General features: G+C 42.3%; 3 protein-coding genes across 14 annotated transcripts; 1 reads left to right on the top strand and 2 right to left on the bottom strand.

The window, feature by feature from the left end:
* The first annotated feature begins 233 nt into the window (after positions 1-233).
* LOC110538399 (60S ribosomal protein L23) lies at positions 234-3,560 on the top strand. The gene is made up of 5 exons (XM_021625192.2): positions 234-350; positions 1,880-1,963; positions 2,140-2,268; positions 2,507-2,620; positions 3,431-3,560. The coding sequence occupies exons 1-5, from the start codon at positions 338-340 to the stop codon at positions 3,511-3,513; spliced, it is 423 nt and encodes a 140-aa protein (XP_021480867.1). The 5' UTR covers positions 234-337; the 3' UTR covers positions 3,514-3,560.
* A 229-nt stretch (positions 3,561-3,789) lies between these two features.
* Positions 3,790-11,604, bottom strand: LOC110538398 (von Willebrand factor C domain-containing protein 2-like). The gene is made up of 3 exons (XM_021625191.2): positions 11,176-11,604; positions 10,605-10,734; positions 3,790-5,520 (listed from the first exon to the last, which is right to left on the bottom strand). The coding sequence occupies exons 1-3, from the start codon at positions 11,587-11,589 to the stop codon at positions 5,279-5,281; spliced, it is 786 nt and encodes a 261-aa protein (XP_021480866.1). The 5' UTR covers positions 11,590-11,604; the 3' UTR covers positions 3,790-5,278.
* A 245-nt stretch (positions 11,605-11,849) lies between these two features.
* Positions 11,850-18,370, bottom strand: LOC110538400 (SWI/SNF-related matrix-associated actin-dependent regulator of chromatin subfamily E member 1). 12 transcript variants are annotated; one of them, XM_021625193.2, is made up of 12 exons: positions 18,216-18,370; positions 17,665-17,841; positions 16,444-16,495; positions 16,210-16,253; positions 15,673-15,777; positions 14,778-14,870; positions 14,285-14,416; positions 14,010-14,181; positions 13,742-13,914; positions 13,563-13,664; positions 13,028-13,292; positions 11,850-12,809 (listed from the first exon to the last, which is right to left on the bottom strand). In XM_021625193.2, the coding sequence occupies exons 3-12, from the start codon at positions 16,448-16,450 to the stop codon at positions 12,589-12,591; spliced, it is 1,314 nt and encodes a 437-aa protein (XP_021480868.2). In that variant the 5' UTR covers positions 16,451-16,495; positions 17,665-17,841; positions 18,216-18,370; the 3' UTR covers positions 11,850-12,588. The 12 variants fall into 12 exon arrangements, with proteins under 12 accessions (XP_021480868.2, XP_021480871.2, XP_021480874.2 ...); XM_021625196.2 differs by having other exon boundaries at positions 11,850-12,806; XM_021625199.2 differs by having other exon boundaries at positions 14,790-14,870.
* Between the last annotated feature and the right edge of the window lie 6,813 nt (positions 18,371-25,183).

The following is a 25,183-nucleotide window of genomic DNA, read 5'->3' as shown; positions in this document are numbered from 1 at the left end:
AGCTACAGTAGCTAGTCAGCCTAGGGCTTCAGCGGTGTCCATGATTTGGAGTCATGCCTTGCTTTTAGTCAGGTGGGCTTCACTCACCTCATTATTTCTTTACTGTTTTCAGTGTTCCACTTGTGACCCCTGCCATTCATGACTGGACAATTAGTAAATAATTGCACATGAAGTTGCACAATGTTTACTTTGTTTTAATTTTGAAAGCAGAGGCTGTTGTAGCCAACAGCAGAGGGCGATATAGGCTTAATCGACCGGACGTGAAATATCTGGTATGTCTGCGGAACTTTATATCCCATGATTCCTTTTTCCGTCTTCCTCTTTCCCTTTAGCAGCAATGTCTAAGAGAGGTAAGAGACTTGCTAAGAAAAATCCACATTCATCTACCCGTTTGCAGAATGTCTAACATAGGAACATAATGTTATTTGGATAATGGACGATTTATGAATAATTGTCATTCATATTGGCTTGAAAATATGAAGTACTGATCATTGTTAAGAGGGATGATTTTAGGCGCTTGTTACCGAAGCCATGTTTGCTGTTACTTAGCTGATTAGCTTTTGGCGTGTTAGCTAAAATACATTAATTGGTGAGCTTATTTTCTAATCCGTTTCACGTATAAGCACAGTTGCCATTCCAGTACAACGTCCAACAAATGAGTGGCAGGTGAACTACTTATTTGAGAGTGTTATTGTCAGTGTGTGGTAGCATAGCGTTTGACTAAAAGCAAGGCATGACTCCAAATCATGGACACCGCTGAAGCCCTAGGCTGACTAGCTACTGTAGCTACGTGTGCAGTGTAAGCAATGATTTTCCCCGGCTAGCCAAGTTGAGCCATGGTGTATTGTTTTTAACTTTTAAAAAGGGGGACTTCCCCCAAAACATCAACCAAAGGCACTGATTCCATATGTGATAGAACGTTATTTTCCTTGCTAACTAGCTAGTTTCCTCCAACTCTTCTCCCAGGCCATGCAAGTAATTGCTAACTAGCTAGCTTACCTTAACAGCAGTCTACTCACAACTAGCTGGACAATTGCCACTGCAAGCTACCCTAGTGGTGTGCATTAGACAAGGGGTAGAACTGTCAACATGGGCTGCCTTTTTGTAGTACAAGCAGTAATGTTAGCCAGTGTTACATTACTTCTATTCTTGAGGCCTTTTGGTTTGGTTGTGTGGTCACTTTTGTTCCATGCCCCCCACATAGTGCTGTGGCTGCATGTTCTTGGCAGTAGTTTAAATCTGAAAAGAAAATAACGAAATGTGAGTTTATTTTTTACAGGGACAGTGCACATTAATCAACGTTTCAGTAAAAGTGCTGGTTTTAGCCAGCCGGCTAATTTTCAACCGCAGTCCCTGGGCAGGTTATTAAAAACAATTACAATATAGACAATAGCAGCATAGAACAAGCAAGACATAGCAACATAGGACAAGCAAGACATAGCATACAGACAGAGCAACATAGGACAAGCAAGACGCAGCATACAGACAGAGCAACATAAAACAAAAAGCAGCAAGACAAAATTCATAAAAGCAACAAAGTGTTTCCACACCTCACAAGCTACAGACAACAGACAACATGGAAAGCGGCAACACACAGCTAGGGACCATGTTCACAAATCTGATTGACCTTTAGCCATGTCTTCAAGCATTTTAAAGTTGAACCCCTTTCAAAAAGCACTTGCTTTGTCTGGTCAGTAGCTGGGTGAGTTGTCGAAGAAGGGTATAGTAATCATCACTGGTGGGTGAGATGGCAGTCACCTATACTGAACAATCTCAATCCGTGATGGAACAACTTGGATAATATTTGCTTGATTTAAGCAGTGTGCTTTCAGTCTCTGCACCATGCAAAGTTTACTTCAATGGAATCTCTTCTCTTAAGGACGTGGTGGGTCATCTGGGGCGAAGTTTCGCATCTCGCTGGGTCTCCCAGTGGGCGCCGTCATAAACTGCGCTGACAACACAGGTATGTGAGATGGCAGTCTCATTTTGGCTAAGCAGTCTCAATCAGTGATGGAACATGTCGTGTATTTCAACCTTGTCTTGAAATGGCCTACAAGGATCTGTACCTTGAATCAAGCCTGGTCAGTGGAACCATCTCCAACCTGTCATATATTCACCATCTTCCCCCTTTCTCACCAGGTGCTAAGAACCTGTACATCATCTCTGTCAAGGGCATCAAGGGACGTTTGAACCGTCTGCCCGCTGCTGGTGTGGGTGACATGGTCATGGCCACTGTCAAGAAAGGCAAACCAGAACTCAGAAAAAAGGGTGAGTGTTCTGCATTCTGTATTCAATTACTAGAATAGGATGAACTGGGACTAGCTAATCAAGAGATTATGGTGGTTTGCTAATGGTGGTTGGCATAGTAATTTGATTGGTCTTTAAAATGACTTGTAGTTTTCAGTACAGTAGTAGTTCCAGACCAATTGTTTAACTGAATGGTGAAAATCAACAGTGTGAGTTATGTCAGGTTGCTGGATTCTGATAGTCTTCCTCTTTCCTACAGTGCATCCTGCGGTTGTGATACGGCAGCGGAAGTCGTATCGGCGAAAGGATGGCGTGTTTCTCTACTTTGAAGACAATGCGGGGGTCATAGTGAATGTCAAAGGAGAAATGAAAGGTGAGTTGGGATTTTGAGTCTTTGGTCCCCCATCCCAGGTCATGAAGGTTCTTCATAAGGATGTTTTTGGTTGGGTTTCTTTGGGTGCTTTTCAAATTCTGGATGTGGATTTTGAGTACTAAATTTTATTTTCTAATATTTTGTTGCGAATGATAAATGACACCCCTTCATAAAGCACTTGCTTTGTCTGGTCAGTAGCTCGGTGAGTTGTCGAAGAAGGGGATAGTAAGATCATCACTGTGGGTGAGATGGCAGTCTCATTTTGGCTGACCAATCTCAATCAGTGATGAAACATTTGTTCACTGGATAGTGGTCATCCTTTTGAATACATTTAGATATAGTGAAATAATGGCGGCAGTGTGATTCTCTACCTTTCTCCTGGAAGTGTGTACGTCCTCACTCAAGTCGTTGATTTAAAAACATTGTATTGGTATGCACACCTGTCCATTCCTTTCAAGTTCACTTGGGGAGATGGGTAGAGAGTCTCACTGCTATGTATCATATTTTGATTTTACAATGCCAAGTGGGGTTATTTTCTAGGTAACATTATAGGAATTGACCTTGAAAAGGTAGTGTGAACTGTTCGTCAACAACCAAAGTAAAGTGTGGATGTTCAAATCAAGACGATACAGTCAAATTGAGTCTAGTTTTCTTGTGGATGCATAGCTCCATAACTATGTTTTTGTTCACATTGTAAGTGGCAGGTCTGCAGAGAGTGAAATGTTACTGCTCTGATGCAAGGCCAAAGGCATCTTGTCCACTATTTTATCTAATTTTTGTTGTGGGTTAAATTTGTGTTCTGTGTCACAGGTTCGGCCATCACAGGACCGGTGGCCAAGGAATGTGCAGACCTGTGGCCCAGGATTGCTTCAAATGCTGGCAGCATAGCGTGATCCTTGACCCTGGCTTGTTGTTTTCAATAAAAACCGTTGTAAAGTCAGTGTCCTGTTTGCAAAATCCCAACGCAGTGTCAAACTACACAGTATCTACTGTATACATCTGTTAGTCTCACTGGGTGTACGAACAGGAGCACATTCAACAATATTAACACAGCTATTCTTTTTTTTCTTTTTACCTTTTATTTATCTAGGCAAGTCAGTTAAGAACAAATTGATATTTTACAATGACTGCCTACCCCGGCCAAACCCTCCCCTAACGACGCTCTGTAAATTGTGCGCCACCCTATGGGACTCTTGATCACGGCTGGTTGTGATACAGCCCGTGATTTACCCAGGGTCTGTAGTGGCATGTCTAGCACTGAGATGCAGTCTCTTAGACTGCTGTACAATTCAGGAGCCCCAAAATTCAGAAGGGGCCAGTGAATTGTGGTTCACGTCAGGATATATTTGATAACTTGTCAATGTTAATGGATGACTAAATTATAGATAGCAGAGGTAAATTATTTATGGAGAATTTATCTTCATGGCTGAAAATACAAATCCATTTTGCAGGAGGTTGCTCATCTAAGAGCCTAAATTAAGTTTCCATTGAGGGATATGATGAAGAGTATAGAACAAGAAGGCCCGCCAAAAACAAATTGTATTTAATAACGAGATGGGTACATGTACCAGAAAATAATATATCTTTACAAAATGACCAAGTGGGTAACCTAGAAGGCAAGACAAATAAAAGTAACAATCATGTAAGAAACTTTGCCAAGAGCCCTGAGATCCGATAGAATCCTTGTCCAGGGAAAAGTGTAGGGTGGGGTAGGCAATCCTGGTCTTGTAGTGCCACAGCCACTTCATGTTTTTGATTTAACCACCTGGAAGACCAGGTGTGTTGAATTTGGGCAATCACTGAACTGATCAATTGGTCATGTGGTGCCTAGTTGGAACAAAACCCTGCAGTACTTGTTGCACTCCAGGAACAGGGTTACCTACCCCTGGTGTAGGAGCTTGTCTGCATGTAAACAAGTATAAGGATGGGACATTGTCATTCATTCAACTGGGTCCGTATCAAGCGTCTCCGTAGGAGGGTTGATCTGGGGTCAGGGCCCCTTATCCATGTAATCTTATATTCATTGTAATCTATTAAAGGCAAAACTGATCCTAAATTGCCACTTGAATCTGAGACGCTTGATACATACGTTTCCTGATGTTTATTTGATAAAATGCCAATCAAAGCTACACTTCATAGAACCACAAGTCAATTTGCATACAGAAAAAGGAACATTTCCATTTCAGCATTAGAACAATTCTACAATGGATATCTTTAAGTTAGTAAAGAAACAACAGTAGTCAAAGAGAAATATACAGTGCAACGTTAATGTGCACTAGTGTAAACCTGAGATTAATAAAAGGGTGAATGTTGCCACCATCTCTAAGTGTCCACTTACACCAGCCCTTTGATGACAAAACCAAACTACTGCAAGTGAAGGAAAATGAAGAAATTAATTTCAACAAACTATATGTTATAGTTGTATATTGTCTTGAATGTGCACCATACATTGTCCCTGTGTGCAAAGTTGTATATAATATTGCATAAACACTACTAGCTAGTAATGTTATTGTGGTTGTATAATGTGGTGTAGTAGGTCATCCCTGGCCCTAAGCCCTATGCAGACTGCACTCAGCAGGGCACGGAAAACAACCTGCCCCATCATCTCCCCGTTTCCCCTTGGCGCACTATTACCCTCACACCCACCCTCCTGCCTGCTCACGGGATCCAGTCCAGCCTGGGGCGGAAGTCCCTATCCATCTGCTTGGTTTCGTCTTCCTCGGGGGGCTCAGAGGGGCTGGGGTTGAGATCGGGGTCCGGCAGCGGGCGCTGCTCGCAGGTGGCATGGGGGTGCATCTGCCAGGTGCCGTCCCGGTAGGTGCAGTAACACACAGTCTGCTTGTCTATCTCCACCCGCTCCCCTGCCGAGATCACTCTGTCACCCACAAAACAATTGGGCCCTGTAGGCAGGATGCAGGAAAATTATGTCAAATAAATCAATATTATATCTGATGTCACCTTTAATGTGAATTCTGTATGTTTTAGACAATTGTGTACTTAATGTGCTCGTTTTATCAGCATTGCAATGAGAAACTTCTGTAGTTTTATTAAAATCATCCTACTGTCATTTGCAGCACCAATATGCTATACTTTGCTTACACATCCATAAAGGCAGACATACAGTTGTGGCTAAATAAATTGGCACCCTTGCACTTTTCTTAAATAATTCCCTACACAAGAAACGTCAATTGGACTTCGCAAAAACCCACTTAAACAACCCTAAATTCTGGGAAAAAATGTTCTGTGGAACAATACAATACAAATCAGCACTATGTTTACTGATGACCAAATTAAGCATTCAAAGAAAGACACTTCCTACAATCAAATATGGGGGAGTTTCAATAATGCTGTGGGATTGCTTTGCTTCCTCTGGTACTGGGGGCCTTGAACATGTGCTAGGCATCCTGAAATCTGCAGATTATCAGTCCAATGTTTCAACCCAGTGTACAAAAACTGGGTCTATCGAAGGTGGTAGGTCTTCCAGCAGGACAACAAACCCAAATACGCATCAAAAAGCACCCAGGAATCATTCAAGAAGAAACACTAGACTGTTCTGGAGTGGCCAGCATTGAGTTCAGATCTGATTCCATCTAAAACATATGGTGAGATCTGAAAACAGCAGTTGGTGGAAGGCACCCCTCAAACATTGCAGAATTGGAGCAGTTTGCAGCTGAAGAGTGGGCCAAACTTCCAGTAGAAAAGAGCTAATTGAAGGCTTCAAGAAGCGTTTGTCAGCAGTTACTGTCTCTTGGCCAAAGGCTGTGCAACCAAGTATTAGCTGCCTTTCTAAGGTCTTCGAAAGCCAAGTTAACAAACAGATCACCGACCATTTTGAATATCACCGTACCTTCTTCGCTATGCAATCTGGTTTCCGAGCTGGTCATGGGTGCATCTCAGCCACGCTCAAGGTCCTAAACGATATCATAACCACCATCAGTAAAAGACAATACTGTGCAGCCATATTCATCGACCTGGCCAAGGCTTTCGACTCTGTCAATCACCACATTCTTATCAGCAGACTCAACAGCCTTGGTTTCTCAAATGACTGCCTCGCCTGGTTCGCCAACTACTTCTCAGACAGAGTTCAGTGTGTCAAATCGGAGAGCCTGTTGTCCGGACCTCTGGCAGTCTCTATGGGGGTGCCACAGGGTTCAATTCTCGGGCCGACTCTTTTCTCTGTATACATCAATGATGTTGCTCTTGCTGCTGGTGATTTTCTGATCCACCTCTATGCAGATGACACCATACTGTATACTTCTGGCCCTTCTTTGGACACTGTGTTAACTAACCTCCAGACGAGCTTCAATGCCATACAACTCTCCTTCCGTGGCCTCCAACTGCTCTTAAATGCAAGTATAAATGCATGCTCTTCAACCGATCGCTGCCCGCACTTGCCCGTCCATCCAGCATCACTACTCTGGACGGTTCTGACTTAGAACATGTGGACAATTACAAATACCTAGGTGTCTGGTTAGACTGTAAACTCTCCTTCCAGACTCTCCAATCCTAAATGAAATCTAGAATTGGCTTCCTATTTCGCAACAAAGCATCCTTCACACATGCTGCCAAGCATACTCTCGTAAAACTGACTATCCTACCGATCCTTGACATTGGCGATGTCATTTATAAAATAGCCTCCAACACTCCGCTTTGTCACCAAAGCAACATATACTATCCACCACTGCGACCTGCATGCTCTCGTTGGCTGGCCCTCGCTTTATATTCGTTGCCAAACCCACTGGCTCCAGGTAATCTATAAGTCTTTGCTAGGTAAAGCCCCGCCTTATCTCAGCTCACTGGTCACAATAGCAGCACCCACCCGTAGCACTCACTCCAGCAGGTATATTTCACTGGTCACCCCCAAAGCCTATTCCTCCTTTGGCCGCCTTTCCTTCCAGTTCTCTGCTGTCAATGACTGGAACGAATTGCAAAAATCACTGAAGCTGGAGACTCATATCTCCCTCACTACCTTTAAGCATCAGCTGTCAGAGCAGCTCACAGATCACTGCACCTATACATAGCCCATCTGTAAATAGCCCATCCAACTAGCTCATCCCCATATTGTTATTTCTTTTTTTGCTCCTTTGCACCCCAGTATCTCTACTTGCACATTCATCTTCTGCACATCTATCACTCCAGTGTTTAATTGCTAAATTGTAATTACTTCAGCACTAAGGCCTATTTATTGCCTTACCCCCCTAAACTTACCTCATTTGCACACACTGTATATAGATTTATTTATATTGTGTTATTGACGGTACGTTTATTTATTCCATGTTTAACTCTGTCTTGTTGTTTGTGTCACACTGCTTTGCTTTATCTTGGCCAGGTCGCAGTTGTAAATGAGAACTTGTTCTCAACGGGCCTGCCTGGTTAAATAAAGGTTAAATAAATAAAAAAATAATTATAAAAAGCTCATGGGTGCTAATAATTGAGTCCATGCCATTTGTTTTTATTTTCTCAATTAAAATTGTAAACTTAAGTTTCAAAAAACAAAATTGCTTCTTCAAATGTTGAAAATCCAATGTGTGGAGACCAAACTTTTTTTTTTTTTTAATTACAACTTATTATTTAAGAAAAGTGGAAGGCTGCCAATATATACTGAAAAAATATATAAACGCAACATGCAACAATTTAAAAGATTTTACTGAGTTACAGTTCATATAAGGAAAGCAGTCAATTGAAATAAATTCATTATGCCCTAATCTATGAATTTCACGACTGGGAATACAGATATGCATCTGTTGGTCACAGATACATAAAAAAAAGGTGGGAGAGTGGATCAGAAAACCGTTCAGTATCTGGCGTGACCACCTTTTCCTCATGCAGCGCGACACATCTCCTTCGCATAAAGTTGATCAGACTGTTGATTGTGGCCTGTGGAAAACCGTTCAGTATCTGGCGTGACCACCTTTTCCTCATGCAGCGCGACACATCTCCTTCGCATAAAGTTGATCAGACTGTTGATTGTGGCCTGTGGAAAACCGTTCAGTATCTGGCGTGACCACCTTTTCCTCATGCAGCGCGACACATCTCCTTCGCATAAAGTTGATCAGACTGTTGATTGTGGCCTGTGGAAAACCGTTCAGTATCTGGCGTGACCACCTTTTCCTCATGCAGCGCGACACATCTCCTTCGCATAAAGTTGATCAGGCTGTTGATTGTGGCCTGTGGAATGTTGTCCCACTCCTCTTCAATGGGTTTGCGAAGTAGCTGGATATTGTAGTGTTGTGTTATGTAGTGTTGTGTTATTTAGTGTTGTGGTGTCTTTCTTGTTGTGATGTGTGTTTTGTCCTATATATATTTTTTTCAGCTCATGAAACATGGAATCAACAATTTAGATGTTGTCTTTATATTTGTGTTCAGTCTACATCTGCATTGCTTGCTGATTGGGGTTTTAGACTGGGTTTCTGTATAAGCACTTTGTGATAACTGTTGATGTAAAAGGGCTTTATAAATAAATGTGATTGATTTACTGATTGAACTATATACGGCACACACACAAGCTGTTCCTTTACTGCCTGCTGTTGGATGGCTGGCCTCATGCCCCACTATCCCACCAGGCTGGGGGCTAGTTACTATTCCTGTGTTGGACAGAGCACTATCGAGCAGTTTGATTACATCCCTCTTTATCCAGTGTCTACATTCAGTTATGTAATCTGTGCAATGCTGAATTCCATAGTTTAGTTCTAAGGATGCTTGGATCCCACATCAGTGACTAAATATTTGAAATATTTCCAAAACTCCTTGGCTTGACTCTAACTAATAATTGAGCTTGTTATGAATATGATGCACATATCATGTTGAACGCACAGTACAGATGGTACCAGTGCAGTGGAGCAGTGATTAAAGAAACACTGACGATATTGATGACCTTAGACTCCAACTGGGGGCAGCGGCCAACTTCTGCCATCGTAAACATTACATAAGAAGAGCTGCGGCTGTGTCAAAGCTAATTATTGATGGTTGAAATCAAATCAATGTTTATTGGTCGCATACACAGTTAATTAAGCAGCTGTTATAGCAGGTGCAGCGAAATGCTTGAGTTACATACAGTTGAATTCGGAAGTTTACATACACTTAGGTTGGAGTCATTAAAACTAGTTTTTCAACCACTCCACAAATTTCTTGTTAACAAATTATAGTTTTGGCAAGTCGGTTAGGACATCTACTTTGTGCATGACCCAAGTAATTTTTCCAACAATTGTTTACAGACAGATTATTTCACTTATATTCCCTATATCACAATATAAATATAAAGAAGTTCACAATATAAAGAAGTTTACATACACTAAGTTGACCCCAAGCATACTTCCAAAGTTGTGGCAAAATGGCTTAAGGACAACAAAGTCAAGATATTGGAGTGGCCATCACAATCCTATAGAAAATTTGTGGGCGGGAACTGAAAAAGTGTGTGCGAGCAAGGAGGCCTACAAACCTGACTCAGTTAGACCAGCTCTGTCAGGAGGAATGGGCCAAAATTCACCAAATTTATTGTGGGAAGCTTGTGGAAGGCTACCTGAAACGTTTGACCCAAGCTAAACAATTTAAAGGCAATGCTACCAAATACTAATTGAGTGTATGTAAACTTCTGACCCATTGGGAATGTGATGAAATAAAAGCTGAAATAAATCATTTTTTCTACTATTATTCTGACATTTCACATTCTTAAAATAAGGTGGTGATCCTAACGGACCTAAAACAGGGAATTTTTACTAGGATTAAATGTCAGGAATTGTGAAAAACTGAGTTTAAATATATTTGGCTAAGGTGTATGTAAACTTCAGACTTCAACTGTATGACCAGGCTTATGGACTCTGTATATTTGTGTTGTATGTTCAGGTCAAATTATACAGAACACGTGTGTGTGTATGTCCACGCTATCATCATAGCATGCAAACTAGTGTGCAAGAAATTGTGTGTTTCTGAGGGTAGAGACCATTAATTGTGTTGGAAAGTTGTGTGTTTGTAGAAGTGAACTCACCAGTGTAGCAGACAGGACAGCAGTGGTTGGGCTCATATGTAGGGTTGACACAATGTGGTGCAGGACAGTCAGAGATGGAACAATACACCTCCCTGTTGGGCTCACAACGACATCTCTCACAGCGTGACAACTGAAACAGCAGGTTAGACACACCTTTAGACATATTTTCTACCACACTCACTTTCATTCTCTCTAAAGTTAAACTCTGTGTTCTCCTGTCATTTGGAAGGAAGCATAATACTTGAGAAACCTATGAAGCATGCATCAATGTAATACTTGAATACTGTTTTCAATTGCCATCTCAACTGCTGACCCCCACATGACCCCCTTGTTGATGGAGAGTACTGTTATGATTACACTTGACAATAGGCCTACATCTCTAATGCAATTAATCAATAACCAATGTCCCCATCTTCACCATCAGGCTAGACACACAAAAAAACACTGCTTTGACATTGAGTATAATACAGTATAATAAACTAATTCAAAGGTCCAACCTTGGATAATGTACACAGTCACTTAAAGTAGATGGAGCATATTTTGTCATGTTTCTTTTAAAAATAAATCTCACCCTGAATTCCTCGAATATTCTGTACATTTTGCCACCATATACACACACTTTGCTAACTGCCTCACACACTGGACAGCAGGACTTGTATTTAATCCGCGTACATCGAGGATGAATGCGAGGACACTTGGGTCGTATGCACACGGGTCCGTCTTCAGTGCAGGTGCACGGACAAGCAGATGGACTGGGATAGTACACCTCCCCGATGCTATACACAAATCCGTGGTCGTCTAAGCACCACTTGCCCCGGTAATCCCCAAACTCGTACTCCGAGTCAGTATTGGTTGAGTATTCCGTCAATGTTTTGGGAATCGGGTAGAGGAGCGCGATGTAGAGGCAAAGCGCGCGGCTGTTCATCATTCCTGATATCTGCACTGTGACCGTATGGTGCTCCCTCCAAGAGGTGTGACGACGCATGGATGGTAGAAAGGCAATGAGGCAAGAAAAGTGGGCATGCAACCACATTCCCCAATGGCCAACGAGATTTTACTCACAGTAGTAGTCCAAAAGTCAGACCATTTTCCCCCCAATTTGAAATAATTAAGGAACGTTAGATAATACATTGTCGATATCAAAATTACAATGCTGAGTTATAATTGACTGGGCAGTCTAAGCAATCATCATAGGCCTACATCTAGAGAAAGACAATAAAACATTTGAAATAAACCACAAGTCAGAAAGACAGAAATAACTTTTATTTGGGCAAGAGGCTTGACAGTACAAAAAAAGATGCAAATTGCAGAGGCATACTAAAATTACTCAAATTCAAGTAAAAACAGTCATTTGAATGCATGAGGTTTTATCGGAGGTTCATCCTGACCATTTCTCTAGTGGTGATACACAGCAACAGGGTTTGACACAGCTGTGCAGTTGCAAACAGCTCATGTAAAACAGTTCACAAATTATCCATTTGCTGTGATATAATAGGTGATATTCAAGGACTGGCCATTTCATATGAATTCTGAATTTAATCCATAACTAACAGTCCACACCATATTGATTACTAACTAAAAGTTAGATAAAAAAAAAAAAAGGCAACAAAAACAGCATTTAAAAACCATTGTCAATTAGGTATGGAATAAATTAGGCCCTGTTCTATCAACGCCAATAGCTAGAGAGGAACGGTTGGCTTGTGGTATGAATCCAGAAATCCATAAGATCAATAGAAATGTCAAACACACAAACTGAGTGTGGGGATGGTGGAAGAACATCACAGGGTCATATTTAAATGGGCACAGGGTTGCACGACATCGCAAATAACACACAGAATGTACAAAACTATGGACATCTCTACCCATGAAATCACTTCTATACATTCTAATATTTTTGATATGCAACACTGTGCCCACAAAGCATGACCCTAGTCTACAGGTTGGAGGGTGTGCTCAGAGAGAGGTGTGCCCTTCTACAGAGATGTTATTGGGAGGGCTGGCTGGCTGGGCGTTCCTCTGGGGCAGGTTCAGCTGAGGCAGGGGTGTCTGCAGGGGGTCCGGTGCTGCTCTCGGATGGGGCAGTGCTGTCACTAGTGCCCTCGTCCGTGATGCTCTCCACCGGCGGGCCCTGCTGCTTCTCTGCAGCATGTGTGCCCTCCTCAGCCTCAGGATGGGTCTCAGATGGCTCTGATGTAGGAGTCTCTTCTGAAGGAAAGGAGGAAAGTGTGTAGGTCAGGTGTCTTTGTGTAGATTGTAATGATCATTGATCACAATGCTCAGTCTGAATGCCACAACGGTTAACATGTTACTGCAATAAAAGCACTACTTGTATCAGGCTTTTTCTTACTCCAAACAGCAAGTTACTGAAATAACAACAGAGAAAATGCTGTAGTTAGTGTTAGTGAGATGTTGGTATGACTGACCGGTCTCCATAGGGGTTGACTTGTCCTGGTCCTCCTTGTTCTCTGTGGTTGGTGGGGTGGTGTTGTTCTGTTCAGTGATGGGCAGGGTAGATGAAGCAGAGGCTGCTGCTGCCTGCTGCTGCTCTTGCTGTTCCTGGGCCGCCTTCTCTGCCTGCTCCGCCGCTTCCTTCTCCCTCTCCTCCGCCCGCCGCCTAGCAGTCTCCTCTGCCACAGCAATCTCTGCTGCCAGCTTCTCCATGTCTACCTCCACCTTCTGACCGCACAGCTGCACACAGACAAACATCTAGTTTTAGACACTGCAGCTTTGAGCAGTTACGACAAATCAGACTTTTGTACAACACACCAGAGCTACAAAGACAAACTTGAACTGCAACAGAGTGGCACAGAATACAAACCTATCATCTCAGCTGCTGATAAAAGTAAACAAATTATCTTCACTAGTACAACAAAAAAAAAAGAGATACTAAGGCTATCAGCTGCTGCACTTTGTATGAGGCAATTCTCATTTTGGACACGGTGGGGTGGGGGCACATACCCGTTTGAGCTCACTGTTGAAGGAGTCTGTCGTCTCCAGGAATCTCCTCTTCTTGTCCTGGTGCCGGTCCTCTATTTGCAGCAGCTCTGCTTCCAGCTTCCTCTGTGGAAAGGAACCGTGTCAAACCAGACTATTATGTGATTGCAGTCCAGTGTGTGTTTTCCACTAGCTTTGCTTACCTGGTGCACCATGAGGGACTGGACCTGGCGCTTGAGGACTTGCATGCGTGCAGTGGTGACGACAGAGCGCACATCTGGCACCACAATCTCACTGAGGATGTCACTGATGAGCCGGTGGTTCCTCTGGAAGCGAGCGGTGGCCGTGTGCTTCATGGAGAACCCATCGTCATAGTCTACGGAAAGGACAAACGTTGGCTTTCAATACACACAACATGGATAAACAAAAAAAAGGTACAGGAGACAGAATTTCTAGTCCCCGGGCCATTACCATCTGGGTCTTCAGCAGGCTGGATGCTCATGTAAGGTTCTCCCTTCTCAACGCGGGTCTGCCGCTGTCTGCTCTCCTCCTCCAGAGCCGCCTCGGCACGGTTCTTGGCATTGATGTAGGCCAGGTAAGCCGGTGAGTTGTGGTAGGCCTTCAGGGAGTCGTTGTACTCAATCTATAGAGGCAGTAGTTATAAAATCTCGGTGAAAAGACTTGACTCATTTACCCAAGGCAAAATAGCAGGGCATTGGAAAACTGAAGCTCCCAACTGCCCTCACCTTTTCCGCTTCATATTCGTTCAAGTAATCCTGCTTCTCCTCTTCAGTGAGGTCCCTCCACATGCCACCAATAATCTTTCCAATCTCCCATAACTTCAGATCCGGATTGGAGGCTTTGACTTGGTCCCAGACCTGGCAAAAAGGAGGCACCATGGTCAAAATAGAGCAGCAACTAAGCCGGAAAATGTATATAAATACACAAGAGGAAGAAAGAGGGAGGGAAAGATTTGATTTGGAGGAGACAAAGGGAAAGCAAGCACAATAGGTCACACAGAAACCAGGACAGACAGAATCAACAATGAAGACAGGTGTTGAAGAGGAGTGGATCCAGATGGTGGTGTAACTCAGCTGTCTCCGACCTCCAATCCAGAGGGGGTAAGATGTGAGGAACATACCACCAGGGGTCATCAACAGTGGGGTCCCCGGCCATCCAGACGGTTGGCTGGGCGACCCCCTGTACAAGCAGTAAAAGTAGACACCGTGGGTGTCTTACCTTCCTGCTTACCTTCCGGCTGTACCGCATGTAGGGCATCAGCGGCTTGTCTGGCGGTTTGGGCGGCTTGGGAACAGTGATTCCTGAGGAATTCTGGGAAAGAGAGCCAAAGAAAATATCAATAGATCAAACCAACGGACAGTTATTACAGAAAGCACTTATGTACTACTATGAAGAAGGGGCAGGGCCACAACTGAAAATGACAATCTGCTTTAAGTGAAGCACTTAAGGAGACTCATTACAAAATCCTACACCTTAATTTTTGGATAGTGTTTCATACATAGCTGGTATGTAGACGACAAATTATTGCCCTCTCAGTGTTGAGGGCTATAATTAAAATGAATACTGCTATCAGTTTTGGCTGCCTTGTGATTAAAACACCAACCAGTATGAACCTCTGACATGCCAAGTCATGAGCCTTGGATGGACGGGGCAACATGCTGCTGCTCCCTAGCAGGCTGTACAAGCAGGGGAGGGGCATGGCAGAGGTGCAACTGCTCTAACATGAAATGCTTTTGCATCAAGGAGTGGGACAAGATGAGGGGAGCTGGTGACACTTCGAACAAACAATCACATGTGGTTGGTGGGTCATCAAGCGGAGCATCAAATCAGTTGGAGTAAGATGATCGTGTTAGTTTTACAGAAGATTATAGGAGGACTTTGGGGCAATTACTGACCTCACTTGACCACGGCCAGCAGCTGTTTTGTTGTACCATTTATCCCCCCCAAATGTATCCTTTCCTGCATGTTGAATATATATATATTTTTTTTCTTCTTCACCATTCCATTGTTGTACCAAACACTCATTTCCCTTTTCTCCCAATTATCCTTGTCTCACTCAGGGAATAGCCAGCCTTACGCCTTGGGCTCTAGCCCTGGATGGCATTGGTCCTACCATTACCCTGTTGTTGCTGCCGGTATTCCCTCCCAGCCTGTAGTTGTTGTAGGCCAGATGGCTGTATGGGTTGTACCCCACAAACCCAGGGGTGTTGGGCACTTGCTGATGGAGACAAATGAGACAAAACACAAATGAGAAATGACACAAACAAGGGGGAGGGACAACAAAAAATGAAAAGGATTTTGGGGGTAATGATTTAAAGCAGCACATAGTCATTGGCTTATTCCTGTCATAGGAGCATCACAAAATAAAAAGATAGCAAAGAGGGAGGTAAACAGCGGGTAAATGGCCAGTTCTACTTCCATCTATTGATGTTCAAAATGTATAGCAGCATGTGATTTAGATGAAGGGAAATGTTTGTCTGTGAGCCACATACTTGCAAATGTATTGACAGAACATCCTGAGCTAATATGTCTGTGTGGTCCTGCAGCCCAACCGTACATTACTGAGCTCATGTTGATTGTATAGAAGACCCACTCCCCTGGCATTGGGAGAAAATGTGAGGACTGATGTTGGATGGTATGTGATACTTACAGTTGTGGGGGCTGGGGTGGGGGGAGGTGCATATGATGGCCTTTCTGTGTAAAATAAATGTTAAGACAAAGTTTAGACATACCAAAACAAAAAGAGTAAATTGGACTCCCTGTATCATTAAGCTCTATAATGCAGTTAGCGTTGAACCTGTATCTAAACCTACATGTCAGTTGTATTGGTCCCAGGCTACCTGCCACCCCAATTCAAAACAAATTGACATAAATATCTACTTACTTGACATCTTGGCTGAGGAATTGTGGATTTCAAGCTATTCTAGTCATCGGCGCTGTAATAAAAACATTGCGCTTGTTATAGGCAAATAATAATATCAATGCCAAAAATGGATAGTGTGCCCAGTGCAAGAGATTGAAAGATTATGGCATCTGGGAAACAGACCGTAGGATTCACACCTTTTGTTGTTGGCTCCATAAATACAATGTAACCAGTAGGCTGCCTACAAAACATGGTGTCATTTCCTTAAAATAAGAAATAAACTAATTTAAAGCAGTTTCTATACTGACAGACTAGCTTTCGTCCACGCATGCATCTCGGCAGATCCAACGCAAACTCATGGATTTTTCTCTACCGCCTAGTGTGAAGGTAGAGAAAATGCTAACAAAAAATACTTTATTTCGTATTTGGGATTAATGGCATCCTACGCATACATAAACACGTTCTCTAGAACCCTAGCAACATCTTTACTTTCATAAATTAATCAAGTTTAGTGAAGCTAGTCATGAACGCAGAGCCTCATACTGAGCAAAGTAAATTAACGTTAACTTTAGTTGTCATCACCGCGATGTGAACAGAACAAACTAGCAACTGGAGGGAGGCGGTAGACCCCGCGTTGGTTGAAACCGGCCTAACTTATTTTGTTGACGTCAAAATTGCGTCAGGCGTTTAACACTTATATTGATTTACTAACCAATTGCAATGCTAAGATATTAGTAACTGACTAGAGACATATGCAAGTACAAGATACCAGTGTGTGAGAATCTACCCATGTGATGACACAATGGTTGGAAAATGTCGAGAAGTGGCTAGTAAGAGTGCTAGCCGCATAGTGGGATAGCTACAGTAACTATAGTTAAATCATTCTAGGTTGAAACTAGCCACGTAAAGGACGTGATCTCAAAACAACATACGCTAACGTTAATTAAACATCCAAACCAGCAAAGTTACAGAATGTAGCTAGCTAGCTAATCTAGTAAGCAGAGTTAACGACAACAGTTACTGTTAGCTAGCCCTTAAACCCCTTTCCATATGTAAGGTTTTCAGAGGTTACATTCTCCCACATTTGGCTCCATGTGAACTACAATTCCGACGCTGTGTTTTAACTTTTAGATAAAGTCAATAGCCACTCCTTCAAAACCGATTTTCTAAACATATGCTGATATGCCCTTTATCTTTCATATCAGTGAGAAATAAACTTTCAAATACAAAATAAGCACTTACAGTATTGCACAGAAGTTGTGTTTCTCCAGTTGAAGAACTACACTTCCTCCCCACTGTTGCGTACAGCCAGATGTTCGAAGCAAGCTAGATAGCTCATTAGCACAGGTGGCCGCCTATGTTTTCTGTCTGGCTTCCGTAAACAAGAGCTGGAGATATGGCCTTGTGGGAACACCAACCCTATAAAAAAAAGTGTAGCAATTTAACCTTTAGTTCTTTCAATTATTTATCGCTGATATGAAAGACAAGTCTACAAAAACGTACCGCAAGCGATGCGTGTTAATGTCTAGAGCAGGAGTCGGGGCTCTTAACAAAACCTACACTGGTCAGAAGCTATCGTTAATATGCGCTAAAGATGTTAGCGTCTATGAAAGGAGTCACAGTTAGCTAGCGAACGTTAGCTAAGCCTTGCTTGAAAGTAAATGCAGATTGTATTCGGTTTGAATGAAAATACAATTCTATTCAGTTGTGAAATTATCTCCACCTTCATCTGATCTTTTCGAAAAGTAAAATGCAAAACTATCGAACGGATCTACACTTGAAAATTAACTCACCCCGAGCTCCTTTCTTTGTTCCCTCAAAAGCGCGTCTGTAATTTTTTCGCTGGTGAATAACTGCGGATTAAAACAAGATTTCGTAGAACACGCCGTCTACTGTTTCGGAGAGGAACCGCTGATTTGCACCCAGTGAGTTAATATGCTTAATCTTTGCTTACCTCTAGGTGGCTGCAGAACACCGCTACTGATTTTATGCAGATTGCTTTTAGGTATTGCATGGCTGCCCTCCTTGCTCATGGCTTGAGCAAAGATAAAACAAAACTGATATTGGGTCAGCTCTCAATCCCGAACCGTTACTGAAGTTCAAGCACAGACAGATTACCTTATCCCGATTGTCCTCCCCTCCTCAAGATGTTTCACACAAATGTTTCACCTCTTGTCTTTCTTACACTTCTGTGCACACAGATGCACAGAACACATAAACATGGTATGTTTGAGATTCAAGCTCAATTGTAGTTATTTAGCCCCTACAAAGCCCTGTAAACTTAGTAAAGTACAGTTTCAGTTCACTTGTATAACACCACCACTTCTTGACCAAATTGTGGGTGAGATGTGTGGTAGTACGTCCCCAGAGATTCCATGTTGCTGTGAGTGACCTGGATATGTAGTCTTCACCGTTTTATTCAAAGGAGTGCTGCTAGAGTGCATCCCCAGAAAGAAGCAGACAGGACTGTGAGGTAAGCCCTAATAATGAAGGACAGCTTTTCTCCTGAAGACCAGACATCTAGGCTAAACCTCGTGTGAATGTTGCCCAACACCAAGGCGCAAAATGTCCCCATGAGTGTTTACTTAGGTCTTTTTACATTCTTACTGTCCTGTGAGCTTAATGAAGATGTAATATGTATGAGTGCTATATTATGTTTCTGCTCAAGGTTTGAATGGTGCAACTTGTGTGTGTGCGTGATGAGTCTGTGGAAGAGGGGGAACTGGGATTTGTATCCACTTGACATAGTTGAACAGCGACAGATGGATGCTGTCAGATGTTGAAACATGTATTTCCAATATGGAGTGTCCTTTCCCAGGGGTGTTTAACCTCCTTTCCCACTCCCACTTCTCCATTCTGGCTAGACTGCATTGAGAGAATGTGCTGTTCTTGCTCTGTCTGTACTTTTTCAAACTGCTCCAAATGGAAACGTCCCCAAAGTAACATAGCCAAGAGCAGAATGCAATACTTTTTTCAATGATTCTGTGCTTATTTTTCAAGCCAGCAGCTGCATCATTTATTTTCAGTCAATCATGAAACCAACAATATCCTTCAGGATTGTCAAGTCATTGAAACATAGCTTCATGATGAGGACCATAGCATAATTATACTAAAATGTAGGCCTACTTGCAGTGCATAGAACTAATATGGTCCAAAGATAGTGACAAGATATGACTTGAACATAAATCTGAATGATGAATATCTCTGTCTGAGATGAATATCTCTGTTGTCTGAGGAATGCCATAGTAATTGTGAACACCAATCACCTGCACACAGACATGCATGTTGAAGACTAATGAATATTCATTTCCGGGGGCACAGATGGTGTAGTAAAATAGGTTGCTAGGTAACGCTAGCTGACCAAAGCTGGGGCTCCTGCAGATGATACATCTGATGAATGCTTATAAGATTTCTCTTTGAGAGAGAACGTGTACACCGAACAAAAATATAAACGCAACATGCAACAATTTCAAATATTTTACAGAGTTACAGTTCATTTCAGGAAATCAGTCAATTGAATTGCATTTACTAGGTCCTAATCTATGGATTTCACATGACTGGGAATACAGATATGCTTGTTAATCACAGATGCCTTAAGGTCACAGATACCTTAAAAACAAAAGGTAGGGGCGTGGATCAGAAAATCAGTCAGTATCTGGAGTGACCACCATTTGCACAGTGGTCTAAGGCACTGTATCTCAGTGCTACAGGTGTCACTACAGATCCTGGTTCGATTCCAGGCAGTATGACAACCGGCTGTAATTGGGAGTCCCATAGGGCAGCGCGTCGTCCTGGTTTGGCTGGGGTAGGCCGTCATTGTAAATAAGAATTTGTTCTTAACTGGCTTGCCTAGTTAAATAAACATGAAATAAATACAAAATAAGTGCAGTGCAACACATCTCCTTCACATAGAGTTGATCAGGCTGTTGATTGTGCTCTGTGGAATGTTGTTCCACTCCTCTTCAATGGCTGTGCGAAATTGCTTGATAATGGCGGGAACTGGAACACGCTGTCCTACACGTCGATCCCAAACATGCTCAATGGGTGACATGTCTAGTTAGTATGGAGGCCATGGAAGAACTGGCACATTTTCAGCTTCCAGGAATTGGGTAGAGATCCTTGTGACATGGTGCTGTGCGTTATCATGCTGAAACATGAGGTGATGGCGGCGGACAATGGGCCTCAGGATCTTGTCAGGGTATCTCTGCATTCAAATTGCCATTGATAAAATGCAATTCTGTTCATTGTCCATAGTTTATGCCTACTGGGACATAATCCCATCGCCACCATGGAGCACTCTGTCCACAACGTTGACATCTGCGCTCGTGCACACGACACCATACGGTGTCTGCCGTCTACCCGGTAGAGTTGAAACCGGGATTAATCCGTGAAGAGCACACTTCTCCAGCGTGCCAGTGGCCATCGAAGGTGAGCATTTGCCCTCTGAAGTCGGTTATGATGCTGAACTGCAGTCAGGTCAAGACCCTGGTGAGTACGAGCATGCAGATGAGCTTCCCTGAGACAGTTTTGGACAGTTTGTGCAGAAATTCTTCTGTTTTGCAAACCCATAGTTTCATGGGGCTGGCCGGGATGACCGGTCTCAGACGATCCCACATGTGAAGAAGCCGGATGTGGAGGTCCTGGGCTGACGTGGTTGCACACGTGGTCTGCGGTTGTGAGGCCGGTTGGAAGGACTGCTAAATTTTCTAAAACAATGTTGGAGGCGGCTTATGGCAGTTAAATTAGCATTAAATTCTCTGGCCACAGCTCTGGTGGACATTCCTGCAGTCAGCATGCTAATTGCATGCTCCCTCAACTTGAGGTATCTGCGGCATTGTGTTGTGTTACAAAATTGCACATTTTAGAGTGGCCTTTTAATGTCCCCAGCACAAGGTGCACCTGTGCAATGATCATGCGGTTTAATCAGCTTCTTGATATGCCACACCTGTCAGGTGGATGGATTATCTTGGCAAAAGAGAAAAGCTCACTAACAGGGATGTAAACACATTTGTGCACAACATTTGAGAAAAAAAGCTTTTTTGTACGTTTAGAACATTTCTGGGATCTTTTATTTCAGTTCATGAAACATGGGACCAACACTTTACATGTTGTGTTTATATTTGTGTTCAGTATACAGTTGAAGTCGGAAGTTTACATACTTTTAGGTTGGAGTCATTAAAACTAGTTTTTTAACCACTCCACACATTTCTTGTTAACAAACTAGAGTTTTGGCAAGTTGGTAAGGACATCTACTTTGTGCTTGACACAGTCATTTTCCAACAATTGTTTACAGACAGATTATTTCACTTATAATTCACTGTATCACAATTCCAGTGGGTCAGAAGTTTACATACACTAAGTTGACTGTGCCTTTAAACAGCTTGGACAATTCCAGAAAATGTCATGGCTTTAGAAGCTTCTGATAGGCTAATTGGCATCATTTGAGCCAATTGGAAGTGTACCTGTGGATGTATTTCAAGGCCTACCATCAAACTCAGTGCCTCTTTGCTTGACATCTATGGAAAATCAAAATAACTCAGCCAAGACCTCAGAAAAAAATTGTAGACCTCCACAAGTCTGGTTCATTCTTGGGAGCAATTTGCAAACGTCTGAAGGTACCACGTTCATCTGTACAAACAATAGTATGCAAGTATAAACACCATGGGACCACGCAGCCGTCATACCTCTCAGGTAGGAGACGCGTTCTGTCTCCTAGAGATCAGTGTTTTGGTGCAAAAAATGCAAATCAATCCCAGAACAACAGCAAAGGACCTTGTGAAGATGCTGGAGGAAACCGGTACAAAAGTATCAATAGCCACAGTAAAACGAGTCCTATATCGACATAACCTGAAAGGCTGCTCAGCCAGGAAGAAGCCACTGCTCCAAAACCGCCATAAAAAAGCCAGACTACGGTTTGCAACCGCACATGAGGACAAAGATCGTACTTTTTGGAGAAATGTCCTCTGGTCTGATGAAACTAAAATAGAACTGTTTGGCCATAATGACCATTGTTATGTTTGGAGGAAAAAGGGGAAGGCTTGCAAGCTGAAGAACACCATGCCAACCGTGAAGCACGGGGGTGGCAACATCATGTTGTGGGGGTGCTTTGCTGCAGGAGGGAGTGGTGCACTTCACAAAATAGATGGCATCATGAGGTAGGATAATTATTTGTATATATTGAAGCAACATCAAGACATCAGTCAGGAAGTTAAAGCTTGGTCACAAATGGGTCTTCCAAATGGACAATGACCCTAAGCATACTTCCAGAGTTGTGGCAAAATGGCTTAAGAACAACATAGTCAAGGTATTCACAAAAGCCTTCACAAAGCCCTGACCTCAATCATATAGAACGTTTGTGGGCAGAACTGAAATACCATGTGCGAGCAAGGAGGCATACAAACCTGACTCAGTGACTGACAAGCTCTGTCAGGAGGAATGGGTCAAAATTCACCCAACTTATTTTGGGAAGCTTGTGGAAGGCTTCCCAAACTGTTTGACCCAAGTTAAACAATTTAAAGGCAATGCTACCAAATACTAATTGAGTGTATGTAAACTTCTGACCCACTGGGAATGTGATGAAAGAAATAAAAGCTGAAATAAATAATTCTCTACTATTTTTCTGACATTTCACATTCTTAAAATAAAGTGGTGATCCTAACTGACCTAAGACAGGGAATTTTTACTAGGATTAAATGTCAGGGATTGTAAAAAACTAAGTTTAAATGTATTTGGCTAAGGTGTATGTAAACTTCCGACTTCAACTGTGTTTATATATCTTTAGGCATTGTGGTATTATCATACAGAAAGGGTACATGTATGATATTGTGTTTAGACAAAGACTTCAGCCACACAAATCATGGATGGTCTCTCTGCTACCGTCCAGCAAGCGGTATCAGAGAATCTGGTCTTGGACCAACAGGCTGAGACAGTTTCTACAGTGCCTTCGGAAAGTATTCAGACCCCTTGACCTTTTCCACATTTTGTTACGTTACGGCCTTATTTTGAAATGGATTCAATATTTTTTTCTCAGCAATCTACACACAATACCACACAATGACAAAGCAAAAACAGTTTAGACATTTTTTATAATTTATTAAAAATAAAAAACAGAAATACCTTATTTACATATGTATTCAGCCCCTTTGCTATGGACTGAAATTGAACTCAGGTGCATCCTGTTTCCACTGATCATCCTTGAGATGTTTCTACAACTTGATTGTTGTCCATCTGTGGTAAGTTCAATTGATTGGACATGATTTGGTAAAAAACACATCTGTCTATATAATGTCCCACAGTTGACAGTGCATGTCAGAGCAAAAACCAAGCCATGAGGTCAAAGGAATTGTCCGTAGAACTCCGAGAAAGAATTGTAAAGTCTGTAACGCAACAAAACGTGGAAAAAGTCAAGGGGTCTGAATACTTTCCGAAGGCACACGCATACTGATGCCCCAAGAATAAGACAGTTGAATAGTTATCCAATGGTTACCCCAACTATCTACACTGCACTATTTTGCATTCTCACGTGACTTGATCCTGACACTCTCACACAAACACACACACTTACACACGCACACGCATACTGACGCCACACAAACACACACTTTCACACATGTACACATACACTCCAAAAAAAGGTGCTAAGTAGAACCATATAGAGTTCTTCAGTTTTGTCCCCATAGGGTTCTTCAAAGAAACCCGTGTAGGGTTCTACCTAGAACCCCCTATAAACAATTCCACCAACCTTATTAGCCTTTAAAATCAAATGATCTATGATAATACATTACATTTCACAAGGCCTTTCTTGGAGGGCTTAGTTATACCCAACAGTAGTGTTAGGAAACTCCTGGTTACAGGCCACATCCGGCCTGCAAGTCCCATTATGCTGGCTTGCAAAGTGATGTGTAATTCCTATTGGAATCCAGCCAGTTAGTATATCCAACAAGTGGAATTGTTAAATCACCCGCAACCTGCATTCAGAATGACTGTCAGTCTCAGTATTCAATCTTCCATAACCTATCTCAATCATCTAAACTGGAACAGCCATCTCAGTAATAGGTGCAATAAATCCAATAACTAAAAGATTGGATTATTTTAGATAACTGTATGTTATTTATCTTTGTGTAGCATGAAATTAATCAACCAATCAATGTACATGCGAAAACACAGATAATACAGTAAAACAAACCATTCTTAATCTCCCTGCAATAGAGCATACTGGGAAATATTATGTATGGTTTTATGTAGAACCATTCTTGTCTTCCAAAGAATCATCAAATCACCCTTTCTTCCCAAAACGGTTCTCAGGATGTTAAATGTTCTAGGTAGAAACCTTTGCCTTACAAAATAATCCTGGTCTTCCAAATAGGGTTCTTTAGATCAAAACGGTTCTTGGTAGAACCCTATCCCTCCACAAATAACCCCTTTGTAAACCTTTTTTCGAAGAGTGTACACTCATCATATACGCTGCTACTACGTTGTTTTTATACTCTTATTATTATCTATCCTGATGCCTAGTGACTTTAACCCTGCCTACATGTACAGTGCATTCAGAAAGTATTCACACCCACTGATATACACACACAATACCCCATAATGTCAAAGTGGAATTATGTTTTTATAAATTTTTACAAATTAAGAAAAAATGAAAAGCTGAAGTCGCTTCAATATAAGTATTCAACCCCTTTGTTATGGATAGCCTAACTAAGTTCAGGAGTACAAATGTGCTTAACAAGTCACATAATAAGTCGCATGGACTCGGTGT

The sequence above is a fragment of the Oncorhynchus mykiss genome, chromosome 12 (genome assembly GCF_013265735.2).
Source record: "Oncorhynchus mykiss isolate Arlee chromosome 12, USDA_OmykA_1.1, whole genome shotgun sequence".
Taxonomy (NCBI): Eukaryota; Metazoa; Chordata; class Actinopteri; order Salmoniformes; family Salmonidae; genus Oncorhynchus; species Oncorhynchus mykiss.
This window is presented reverse-complemented; position numbering and strand designations above follow the sequence as displayed.

Excerpts from the sequence above, each read along its gene's own strand:
- LOC110538398 (XM_021625191.2), bottom strand. The coding sequence starts at position 11,589 with ATGCGTCGTCACACCTCTTGGAGGGAGCACCATACGGTCACAGTGCAG. Across the intron at positions 10,735-11,175 it reads GAATATTCGAGGAATTCAGG|TTGTCACGCTGTGAGAGATG; the intron begins GTGAGATTTATT and ends CTGCTGTTTCAG. Across the intron at positions 5,521-10,604 it reads CTGTCCTGTCTGCTACACTG|GGCCCAATTGTTTTGTGGGT; the intron begins GTGAGTTCACTT and ends TCCTGCCTACAG.
- LOC110538399 (XM_021625192.2), top strand. Across the intron at positions 1,964-2,139 it reads AAACTGCGCTGACAACACAG|GTGCTAAGAACCTGTACATC; the intron begins GTATGTGAGATG and ends CTTTCTCACCAG. Across the intron at positions 2,269-2,506 it reads ACCAGAACTCAGAAAAAAGG|TGCATCCTGCGGTTGTGATA; the intron begins GTGAGTGTTCTG and ends TCTTTCCTACAG.
- LOC110538400 (XM_021625193.2), bottom strand. Across the intron at positions 14,871-15,672 it reads GCAGCAACAACAGGGTAATG|AATTCCTCAGGAATCACTGT; the intron begins GTAGGACCAATG and ends TCTCTTTCCCAG. Across the intron at positions 12,810-13,027 it reads GTCAACCCCTATGGAGACCG|AAGAGACTCCTACATCAGAG; the intron begins GTCAGTCATACC and ends CCTTTCCTTCAG.